Genomic DNA, 12,258 nt, shown 5'->3' with positions numbered 1-12,258 from the left:
TACTTTAACCAAGTGGTAAAATATGCACAAAATCAAACAAATATGCAAATGCAACAACTATTTTATAACAAAGAAAATTTAAACATTGGTGTTGAGATAGGAAGGTACTAACCCACGGAGATCGGTATCGACCTCCCCACACTTAAAGATTGCACCGTCCTCGGTGCATGCTGAGATGTGCAGGTGGATGGGTTATTCCAACTGATGCTTTTCTTCAAGGATTGTGCAGATAAACTTGTTTGTCTCCCTTTTTAGAAGTTTCTTCCTTTTTTCGTCTTTGGTGGCCAGCCTGAAAGAAGAGAAAAAGAAGAATAGTAACCCAGAAATAAAGATAAGAAAGCAAATAAAATATGGTTGGGTTAATGCCAAATAATGAGGGTCTCAATGACATGGCAGCTACAACATGCAAGTGAGAAAACAGTAGAAGTACATGGTAAAGCAAGAGTGCAAAAAATTTGCAACAATGGGGAAGAGAGTGTGGGTAAGGAGAGATAATATAAATTTATGTCAATGCAAAAGTAATACAGGTATAAAAGATTGGCATTGATTTAAATAATATTACCTAACCAGAATAAAACAAGTCACTAAGCACCCAAAATAAATAAAGAGAAGATGCAACAGTTAAATAAGAAAAATTTAACACCAAAGGAAAAATAATAAATTTAGAAAAGAAAATAAAAATGTGCACAAAATTAAGATGCAATGAATGAAATATGAAAATAAATAAAATGAAAGATAAGAAGAATGAGAAGGGAAAGAAGGGAAGAAAGAAGTAAGGAAGAAGGGAGGGAGGAAAAATTAGGATTTGGGAAGAAAAGATAAGATATTTTGGCAATGTAGGGTAAGTTGTGCGGCGCAACCAACGCGGACGCGTGGGGGACGCGGTCGCGCGACTTGCGCTTAAATTAATCGACGCGGTCGCGTTGGTCACGCGGACGCGTGATGCATTTTGTGCTACTGGCGCGAGGGCAGCCTCGCGCTCGCATAACTTTCTGTTCAGAATTCATTATTGCCAAATTCCAGGGTGACGCGGTCGCGTGGGTGACGCAATCGCGTGGATGGCCTATTTTGAAAAATGACACGGACGTGTGGAACACGCGTTCGCGTGGCAGGCTTGTGCTTCTAGCACGAGTCCAACCCAATTCCAGCTCATCTTTCGGCCATACACCCTTTTTACGTCGATTTTGAGGCACGCGTTCGCGTGGGTGACGCGGACGCGTGGGAGGCGTTTTTCCTACATGACGCGGACGCGTCAGCGACGCGGTCGCGTGGACCAGTTTGTGCCAGAGGCACGCCTCCAGCCACACTCTCGCATGACTCTACGTTCAATTTATTTTCTTCCCAACGCACCTAGGACGCGGACGCGTCGCGTGCGATTTTTTTTGGATGCAGTATGCAGAATGCAATGAATGTTATGCAAAATTCTAGATTCAATAGAAAAAAGTAAAACTTAAAAACAAACAAAACAAAATAAAATTAAATTGAAAAAGAACGATCATACCATGGTGGGTTGTCTCCCACCTAACACTTTTAGTTAAAGTCCTTAAGTTGGACATTTGGTGAGCTCACTGTTATGGTGGCTTGTGCTTGAATTCATCCAGGAATCTCTACCAATGTTTGCAAATCCAATATCCTCCAGAATCCCAAACTTTGTTTCTACACCCGTCTTTAAGTGGATCATCATGATTCCATCCGGGTGGCAAGCTTCCAACAATAATGAACCGTGCAGGACAATTCTTACCACTGACCATCTTCCTCTTACTCTTAATGCCGCAAAGAGCTCTAAGTTGACCATCCGTCTTCAGTAGCCCATATTCAAGTGGAATTAGAAAGCTAAGGGATATGAATTTTACCCACTTAAATGTTGTGAAGGATGATGGCAACTTAGGGGGAGGGTTTTCTAATGAACTTGCAAGCTCCACTCCTTTGTGTTCTTCTCTGACAACTACCACCTCTTTGTAAGCTTCTTCAAGATCAACCTCTTCCTCTTGGTAGCTTTCTTCCAATTTAATCTCTTCTTCATTGCTCAGCAAGGACATGGGAGGTTGTGCTTTTTCTTCCTTAATCTCTATCTCTTGAACAACCTCTTCCAAGTCTTCAACCATGATATGCCTTGGAGGTTGTACACCCTCATCAACATCAAATGCAGCCGTCTTGGAAGGAGGCTCTATGTCTTGACTTTCCCATGGAAGTTCAGCATCTCCCAGGTTTTCAACCACTTCTTCCTCTGCAACTATTATGGCTTCCTCCACTTGTTTCGGTACAAAGTCATGCTCCTTATTGTCCATTGGAGTCTCTAGTGTCTCCTTCATGTTACGTTCTTAATTAGATTCTCCACATGAAACCATGGGGGTTCTTTGAGTGTCCGAACGTCTGGAAGGTAATTGATTTATTGCTTGCTCCAATTGATGAAGGGTTGCATGAAATTGATCTACTATTTCCTTGAAATGATCCCTTGACTCTTGTTCCTCCTTGATGATTATCTTTTCATGACAACTCCCTTCAATTATTCCTTCATCTTCAAGGGTCTCTTCTACCTTCACCTTTAATGCCTCCTCTAGCTCCTTATGAAGTATGGATTCGCGAAGACGATCATCTCTCTTTTGTTCCATATCAATAGCATAATTGGAATCATCTTGCTCTTGGATTGATGGATGTGGGTGATCTTCCATGGATGGTGGTGATGGGATGGGTGGATCATTATGTGGTTGAAAAGGAAGTGCACTAGAGCTTGATGGTTGATTGTTGAAGGTATTTGGTGGTCCGATTCGGGCGGCGAGAGCTTGTATAGTAGAGTTTAGATCGGTAAATGCTTTCTCCATGGAGGTTTGGGGTGGATAGGAGGGTTCATTTGTTGGGAGAAAGGGTTCATGGTAGGAAGGTGGTTCATCTTGATAATGATAAGGAGATGGTGTATATTGAGGTGGTGGTTCTAAGTATGGCTCATGTGATTGATAAGGATTAGGGTCATATGGAGGTGTTTGGTAGAAAGGGGCTTGTGAGTATGGTGGTCCAAAGTCATGTTAAGGAGGTGGTTCGTTGGCATATGATGGGGCTTGTTGGTAACTACAAGGGGGTCCACCATACCTATCATCTTGGTATGCATTATAGAATGGTCTTCGTCCATGATATCTTGGAAGGTGTTGTTGCCTAAAAGGTTGGTCAGATCCTCTTGGCTCCGTCCATCTTTGATTGCTTTGACCTTGATGCATATTCCTGTTATAGCTTTCTCTTCCTGCAACATAGTTGTAACCAGACTCATAGCCAAAGGGGTGAGAGTTCATAGTAGTAGGAGAAAATAAAAACAAAAACTAACAAAAGAAATTTTTTATTTTAAAAAGATTTGATTTTTTTTGAAAAAAAATAAGATAAAATATTTTTGAAAAAAATAAGATAAGATTTTTTTTGAAAAAATATTTACAATAACCAATAATAAGGCACACGTTTGCAATTCCCCGGCAACGGCGCCATTTTGACATTGGAATTTTTGCTAGTAAAGAATTTTATAAAAATATAGTCGCGTTGTAAGTATAGATTCTAAACCAACAGAAAATCCCTTCGTACAAACGTTTTGGTTGTCACAAGTAACAAACCCCTGATAAAATTGATAACCGAAGTATTTAAACCTCGAGTCGTCTTCTCAAGGAATTGCAGAGAGGTATGCTTATAATTGGTTATGAAAAAGTAGGTTTTGGGGTTTTTGGATTAAGATAAAAAGCAACAATAGTAAATGGCAAAAGAAATAAAATAATAACAATAAAAAGCCTTGATTAGGAGAGGTTAATTGGAAGTTCTATCCTTGTTGGAGTTCTCCCAAGATCAATTGATAATTGAAGGTTGTTTCTACTTAGTTATCCTTTACTACGTAGAAGAAAGTCAAGTAAGTTGGAAGTCTACTTCTATTCACAAGTTCTAATCCTCTCCCTTGGGAATGATTAGTGTCAATGACTAGAGAGCCAGCCAACAATAAACCCAATTACAAATTAACTCTTGAGTCTTCCAACTTAAGGGTCTCCAAACATTAATCAACTCCAAAATCAAGTTGGGATCTAACTTAGAACATCAATTAGTTACAAATAATAGAAGAAGTGATAAATATGAAATACCTCAAACTATGTTTAAACATAAATTTAAATCTAACATGGAAAGGTTCATAAGCCAAATTGAAAAGATAAATATCAATTAAAGTAATAAAATAAAAATAGAAAATAAACTAAAGGAACATTGAACCTATGATTGAAGAAGATGAAATCCTAATCCTAATCCTAATCCTAAATCCTAAGAGAGAGGAGAGAATCTCTCTCTCTAAAAACTACATCTAAAACCTAAAATTGAATTATGATCTGATATGAATTGATGTCCTGAGTCTCTGCATGTTCTCGGACTTTAATTTGTGTTTCTGGGCCGAAAACTGGGTTGAAATGCGGCCCAAAATCTGTGCCAGCGACTTCTGTAATTCTGCAGATCGCGCTCATCACGCGTCCGTGTCGTCCACGCGTTCACGTCACTCAGCATTTCTCGTACCACGCGTTCGCGTCGTCCACGCTTTCGCGTCATTCGTGCAGCTTCCAATCCGTGCGGTCGCGTCAGGCACGCGAGCGCGTCACGGTAATTCCTTCTATTTCGCGCGGTCGCGTGAGCTATGCGGCCGTGTGACTTCTCGCTGGTCATCTTCTCAATTCCTTGTGTTCCTTCCATTTTTGCATGCTTCCTCTTCATTTCTTACGCCATTCCTGCCATATGAAGCCTGAAACACTTAACACACAGATCAAGGCATCGAATGGTAATAAGAGAGGATTAAGATTAGCTAAATTAAGACCAAAGAAGCATGTTTTCAATCATAGAACTAAACTAGGAAGGAGTTGTAAAATCATGCAAATCATATGAATAAGTGGGTTAAAAGATTGATAAAACCACTCAATTAAATACAATATAAACCATAAAATAATGGTTTATCAGAGGGTGACGATAATATGGTTAAGGTGCCGAAATATAGATGTTAATAAGCCGTGGGATTTGTTTGTGATTTTGCGGGGATGGCCGTAAATATGGAATGGCTTCCACGAGAAGGGGTCACATGCTTCAGCTGGAGAATCAGCGCCTGCAAGGAGTGAAAACTTACAGAGGTTATGTTAATGGAATGCCTTATCCGACTTGTGAGTTGGATTGCGTTGGGTGCGGGTCGAAACTAACAATTGAGCTCATTACCTGCGATAGGAATAGGCATGTATCATCCTTGTTTGCATATTTTATATTTGATTCGGTGTGTAAATTGCTTGTGATTGTTTGAGTGTGTTTGTGATTTTCTTTACTTGTTAATTTGAACTTCTATGACTGGTTATTATTCTGGGTCCTTGTGTTGGACTATGAATTAAGTTGAGCTGTGATAATTCCGACTTAACTAACTACTTCGACCCTACTAAGAACTCCCCACTTCTTACCCCATATTTCCATCCCTTTCAATTACAAGTGCGAAGGTTTAGTGTGGAGTTATAAGAGCATAGAAGATTATGTTTACAAGTTAAGCTGTTAGATTTTATTTTTCCCTCGTTATTTATTGTTTTTAGTTTTTAGAGGGGCATGATTTGTTTTTGAGAATCTTGAAATAAGTCTATGTATTAATGCTATGTGAATATATATATATATATATACCTTTGTGGTTCAGTGGTTTAAAATAAAGGATTTTCGTTTTTCTTAATTAAAGGTTTCGGCTCATTTTTGCAAAGGCTCAATATTAAATAAATATAGTATGAAATTAAAAAAGTAGAGGTAGGTGACACCCGAACTTTTAGTACAATCATGAGGTGCTAAAAGTTAGGGTGTTACAATATTGCACCTTATAGCAGAATCAGGATATATCTGAGTATTTTTTCTTCTTTCCTTCTACTTTTCTATTTCTGTAACTCAGGAGACAAAAATAAAAATATCTCCCAGTTGACCACGAGACAAAAGTAAAAATATCTCTTAAGTTTCCTTGAGAAAGAAAAAGCAATATTCAGCAGAAATAATAGCTAAGATTCAACCCCCTTCTTTTAGCCACTGATAACCATCAATCTCTTTAAACCATTTTTTGTAATTTTTCTCACTTTTATTCTTTTTTTTTTTGAAAACTCTCATTTTTAGAATTTTTTTCTGAATCTTTTTTTTTCTTTTATTTTAGGATTTTTTTCTGAACTTTTTTTCTCTCTCCCCTCTACATTGATTTGTTCGTGATATTTATAAAAAAGATGTTCCTCTATTAATATAAATTGAAGAAAAAATTTCATCATCTGTATCTATTTTGGTCAGTATTTATAATAACAGCTTGTAGATAAGATGACTACTTTGTTTTACAAGATTTTGGTGCTGTTAATTTTTTTAAAGGTTTCTATCTCTAACTTTATCCTGTTGTTAGCTTACTATTTATGATTTTTCATATTTTTTATTTTTATTTTTATTTTTTATACTAACATAAAAAATATAAAATTATTTTTGTGATTTTTATGATTTTTTATTTTTAATTTTTTAAAAAAATATAATAATAACAATAATAATAATAATAATAATAATAATAATAATAGAAATAAAATTATATGTTAATTAAAATAAATAAAAAATAAATTTTATTTTGAATTTATAAAATATTCACTAAATAATAAAGATAAAAATGTATAAAATATTGAATCTATTATAAGTAAAATTTTAAATATAATAAGTTTTTTAGGATTTAGGGTGTATTATATTACATTGTGTGATTTTGATTAAATTGGATCGATTTTAAAAAGTAGATTCGAAATTCTATCAAATCCATGCGGTTTGTCAAATATAAAATTCGATCAAATTTAAATTAATACGGTTTTAATTGATTTTCGGTTTGGATTAAATTAGATAAACGATTTAATTTAGATTACTTTAGATTTAAATACCACTACTAAAAGCCAATGTCAGAACTTTTAATGTTAAAAAAGGGGTTAAGTACGATTTTGGTTCGTAATGTATAGGCCAAAAATTTTATTCGTCCCTAACATTTTTTTACATACAAAATTGTCCCTAAGGTTCAGCTTGATTTTAAAATCGTTCTTTTGGATAAAAATACCCTTATTCCTTAATTTATCCTAATCCCTCATTTTCTTTCTTCACTACAATGAAAGGAGGGCAGAGAGATAAAGACACTGGCAGTAGCAACGTGGGTGAGCAGAAATGCAGGCGGACAGAGACGTAGGTGGTCGTAATGCGAGCGAAAAGATACGCTGGCGGTAACGAACCAGACAGGAAGAGAAGCATGCAACAGCCACGCAAACGGCAGTGACACGGGTAGAAAAAGATGCATGTGGCAGCAACGCAGGCGGGCACGGACGCAGGCGGCAGCAACTTGGGTAGGCACAGACTCTCACAGCAGCAACGTGGGCAGGCATAGATGCTCGCGGTGGTCTGAGTCGCCTTCTTCTCATTGCGGTGGTCACCCCCATTTGTACTCCCTCAAGTTCTATTCGAAGTCTTTCATCACATAAAATTTTGAGTATTTGGTGATGATTTTTGTTATTATTTGTGGCTGATTTTTCTTCTTCAGTCTCTGTTAATTTTTTGTTCTTGTTGTTGTTGATTCTCTTTGTTCATCCTTCTCTTTTTCTAGTTCGGACTTTAAGAAATTGTGACATTTGTGTGAGAAATTGGTGTTGCTGATTCTTGAATTTTTGGAGTATATGTGAAAAATTGTGAAAATTAGGATTGTTCAGTATGAGAACTTGGTTGGTGTTGCTGAGTATGAGAACTTGGTTATCTTTCAATAATGTTGGATCTGAGAGAGTGGGAGTCAATGTGTGTAAAATTGGAAAAGAGTAATTTTGTCCGAAAATTAGAGAAAGGACGATTTTAAAACTAAGTTGAACTTTAAGAATAATTTTGTATACAAAAAAGTTTGGGGACGAATAAAATTTTCGACCTATACCTTAGGGACCAAAATCGTACTTAACCCTTAAAAAAATAAATATAACATAATTTCTAAAATGACATAGGATTTCAAAACTTAAAATTTTTAGATTTTAAACTAAGAAAGAATTCGATCATAACATTTGTTATACACTATTTATTTTACAAATTGAATAATAAATTGATTGATGTAATATTTTAATTATCTTTTAAATAATATATTATATAGATTTAGTTGATATCTTTATGTTTTTTTATTACGACTAGCTAGAAAATTTAAATTTCTGCTCCTATACAACTTAGAGGCCATATTTTAGAGAAGATAAAAACTATATATGCACTGTATGTAACTAACTAATTTATTTTTTGCTAACAGCGTTTGAGAAATACATATAAAAATAAACTTAAATGACATAATTTTTTTAGGATATATCTAAAACGAGCTTAATCATTATGTGCTTATTGAATGGACCACATTTATATAGGTCATTAAAATTTATTAGATGAAAATCAAAAGCTAATATAAAACAAGAGCATTGATGAACTCTAATAAATATAGAATATCCTAATACATAAATAAATACTTTAAATGGCAATACTTTAATACACAATACTTTAAACGACAATAAAATCTTTTATTCTTAAATAACTAAATATAAAATATATGAGTATTTTTTATTTAATAAAATTAATTATTATGCAAAACTTTTTTATAATATTGAAAAATTATATTAAAATAATATTTTAAATAGTAACATAAAACTATAAAATCATTAAAATTTATTTTATATTACTTGATAAATAATTAGATTATTATATTCAAAATTTATTAACTAACTACTTTTATTAAAGATATTATTATATAATATAATTTTTTATAAAAATATTTTTAAAAAATAATTTATTTAAAAATTATATAAAATATATGAAAATATTAACTTTTTTATTTAAGTATGTATTTAAAATTATATTATTTATTATGTTTTTCTAAAAAAAATGAAAAAAATAAAAAAATTAATATTTTCATGTATTATATATAATATTTTAAATAAATTATATTTTAAAATATTTTTATAAAAAATTATATTATATAATAATATATTTAATAAACTTAGCTAGTTAATAAATTTTAAATATAATAATCTAATTATTTGTTAAGTAATATAAAATAAAATTTTAATTATTTTATATTTTTATGTTAGTTATAGTTTAAAATATTATTTTAATATAATTTTTTAATATTATAAATTTTTTTTGTAATAATTAATTTTAATAAATAAAAAATATTCATATATTTTATATTTAATTATTTAAAAATAAAAGATTTTGTTGCCGTTTAAAATATTGTGTATTAAAGTATTACCATTTAAAACATTTATTTATGTACTAGGATATTCTATATTTATTAGAGTCTATCAATACTCTTATTTTATATTAGTTTTTGATTTTCATCTAATAAAATCTAATGGCCTATATAAGTGTGGCTCATTCAATAAGCACATAATAATTGAACTCATTTTAGACATACCAATTTTTTTATACTCATCTAAGAAATTACAGATTTGAATGTAAAAAAAAATGTCTGAAAATCTATTTGTTCTGTAATTCGTAAACTGTGCCTACCAGATTAGCTAGTAAAGTAATATATAAAGCCGTAAATTTTCTTATTTTTGCACAAAATAAAATAATAAATTTTTTATTTAGATAAAAGAAACCCTAAAATTGGTAGCACAGTAGTATTTATTTGGACTTAGCACAGTAGTATTTGAGTCACGAAGGCCCACCTAGAGGCCCAAACAGCGTCAATCAACGTTCTGATTTGAAATTCGTGAGATTCCCGCTCTTCTCTCTATTTAAATTTCAACTCTCCCCACATTCTCTCTCCATATCCAGATAGCCGTTAGAACTTAGAACTCAGAACGAGAGAGAAATAATCAGAGAAAGAAAAAGAAAATGGCGACCAACATCGGCATCATGGATTCGGCTTACTTTGTCGGTAGATCTGAGATTCTTACATGGATCAACTCCACTCTCCAACTCAGTCTCTCCAAAGTTGAAGAGGTAAGTAAAAGATTCTCTCTTTCTCTTTCTTTCTGTCACACTAAACCCTAAAAAAATTTGAAAATTCCGTTTGGTTCTTGTATTTTGCAAAATTGATAGGCATGTTCGGGCGCGGTTCATTGCCAATTGATGGATGCGGCTCATCCAGGGATCGTGCCGATGCACAAGGTCAATTTCGATGCCAAGAACGAGTACGAAATGATACAGAACTACAAGGTTCTCCAAGACGTTTTCAACAAGCTCAAAATCACCAAGGTCGGTTCGAATTTCATGAATATTCTCTGCTATTTATGTGGTTGATAAATTCAAATTTCTAATTGATTTTGTGGTTTTGTTTTGTTTTGTTTTTTTTCAGCACATTGAGGTTAGTAAGCTTGTGAAGGGACGCCCTCTCGATAATTTGGAGTTCATGCAATGGATGAAGAGATACTGTGATTCAGTCAATGCCGGCGCCCACAAGTAATTTCTTAACGTTCTGTGTGACGCTTAGTTATTAAGATTTAAAGATTTTGTCATAATTTTGAGATTTCTAATCTAAGAAGTTGAACAGGTTCAAGTGCATGCTTGAATTATCTTACGTACTGTGTTCGAAATGAATTGCAACTTAAAGCATGTGTCCCTTTTATATGGGAAAAAAAGGATAGGTGATTCTCGATGTATTGGTTTTTAGGCTCTCTGAATTGATTTTGGGGGTTATGTTTTTAAGGTTATCTGAAATTCTAAATTGCTTTATGTTTTTGTTATCATGGTATCTGAAATTTTGAATTGCTTTCTGTTTTTTATTCAACCTGTTTTGATTTGTAGTTGGTTTAACATCATCTTGTTTTAGGAGATGTTTTTCTTAGCTTATAATTTATAATCATTAAATATGCAAAATTGAAACTTCAACTGTATGCTTCAAAATAAATTGCAATTAAAAAGGTTGTGTTGCTTTTGAGTTTAAAAAGTGATTTTTGAATAAAATTGGCTACAGGTATATTAAGTGCCTTGATATTCTAGTTTTGAATTTTGTCAAGTTTGGTTTTCCATGGATTTGTATATGGGCTTTTGGTTTGATATCTCAATTTGAATTTGAATGCTGCAGTTATAATCCTCTTGAAAGGAGAGAGGTTTGCAAGGGAGGAAGAGAAGGTGGCAAGAAATCAGCACAATCACAAGCCTCCACCAAGGCTTCTTCAGCACCGAAATCTCACTCTTCTCATCCTACTCGAAGAAATGAAGTGCCATCTGCAAATGCTGCTGCAAGTCAAGCTGCAAAGAGGCCCTCTTCTTCTGGTGGCCCTGCTTATGACGAAAAGGTGTGCGTCTTTTTTTTCTTTTTTTTTTTTTTTTTACAATCTAAAATTTATGAAAGCAATAATAAAGTGCATTTATCTTGACTAATCCAAAATCAATGCAGATAACTGAGCTGAAGCTATCCATCGATAGCCTCGAGAAGGAGCGCGATTTCTACTTTGCGAAATTGAGGGATATTGAGATACTCTGCCAAACACCAGAGATAGAACGCTTACCGGTATTGCACTCTTTTTTTCCTTTGGTTTTTTTTTTAACTGAATATGGACTCCAATACTGATTATTGAGGTTCTTTTTATCATTTTCTTCAGGTTGTTGCAGCAATACAGAAGATATTGTATGATGCTGGGAATGATGGAACAGCCATGGCCGAAGCTCAAGCTATGATTTCTTCTGATCGCTACGAGGATGCTGCTGGATTGAGCCCCATCGCGGAGGTTTCAGACGAGAGAAGCGCTTCTGAAAACCAGAAGAGAAAGAATATTGTGAATCCAGAGTTTGATGCTGCTGGCATCACAACTCCGAGACAAAGGCTTTCGGACATTTCCAATGTTCACTGCAGCGAGTCACCTCTTGTATGACTTGCTAAAAGAAAATGACTGTTTTTTTCTTCAACTATGAGCTTGTATTGCTCTGGGTGAATGTGTTGTGTTGGGTGAATTATGTGCAAGGATTAGTATTGTTCTGCTTCTATATGAATACTCGTGTATCTGATATATGCTATATGATTACAGGAATCAAATATTTTATCAGGACAAGTTTTTTTTACAATCTTATTGGGTGATTATATCATATTAATTTTAGAAAAATAAATCAAAACATACTGTATAATTAACACCCCTTACAAAACTTATCTTCCTAATCACTATAAAGGGGTATAACGGCCTCTGCTTTTTGCTAGGACTTTGAATGCTCTTTGGTTTTGAAGAAATAAATACATCTTCCATAGGACTTGAGAGCCTGAGGAAGGAAAAATTCATGAGCTCGTGTTTCATA

At 33.8% G+C, this 12,258-nt stretch overlaps 1 protein-coding gene across 1 annotated transcript; it reads left to right on the top strand.

The window, feature by feature from the left end:
- The first annotated feature begins 9,784 nt into the window (after nt 1–9,784).
- Nucleotides 9,785–12,033, top strand: LOC112799653 (microtubule-associated protein RP/EB family member 1C). Its single transcript, XM_025841725.2, has 6 exons — nt 9,785–9,969; nt 10,069–10,224; nt 10,325–10,428; nt 11,054–11,267; nt 11,369–11,482; nt 11,574–12,033. The coding sequence occupies exons 1-6, from the start codon at nt 9,862–9,864 to the stop codon at nt 11,841–11,843; spliced, it is 966 nt and encodes a 321-aa protein (XP_025697510.1). The 5' UTR covers nt 9,785–9,861; the 3' UTR covers nt 11,844–12,033.
- Nucleotides 12,034–12,258: the final 225 nt, after the last annotated feature.

Source organism: Arachis hypogaea, chromosome 1 (assembly GCF_003086295.3).
Source record: "Arachis hypogaea cultivar Tifrunner chromosome 1, arahy.Tifrunner.gnm2.J5K5, whole genome shotgun sequence".
NCBI lineage: Eukaryota > Viridiplantae > Streptophyta > Magnoliopsida > Fabales > Fabaceae > Arachis > Arachis hypogaea.
This window is presented reverse-complemented; position numbering and strand designations above follow the sequence as displayed.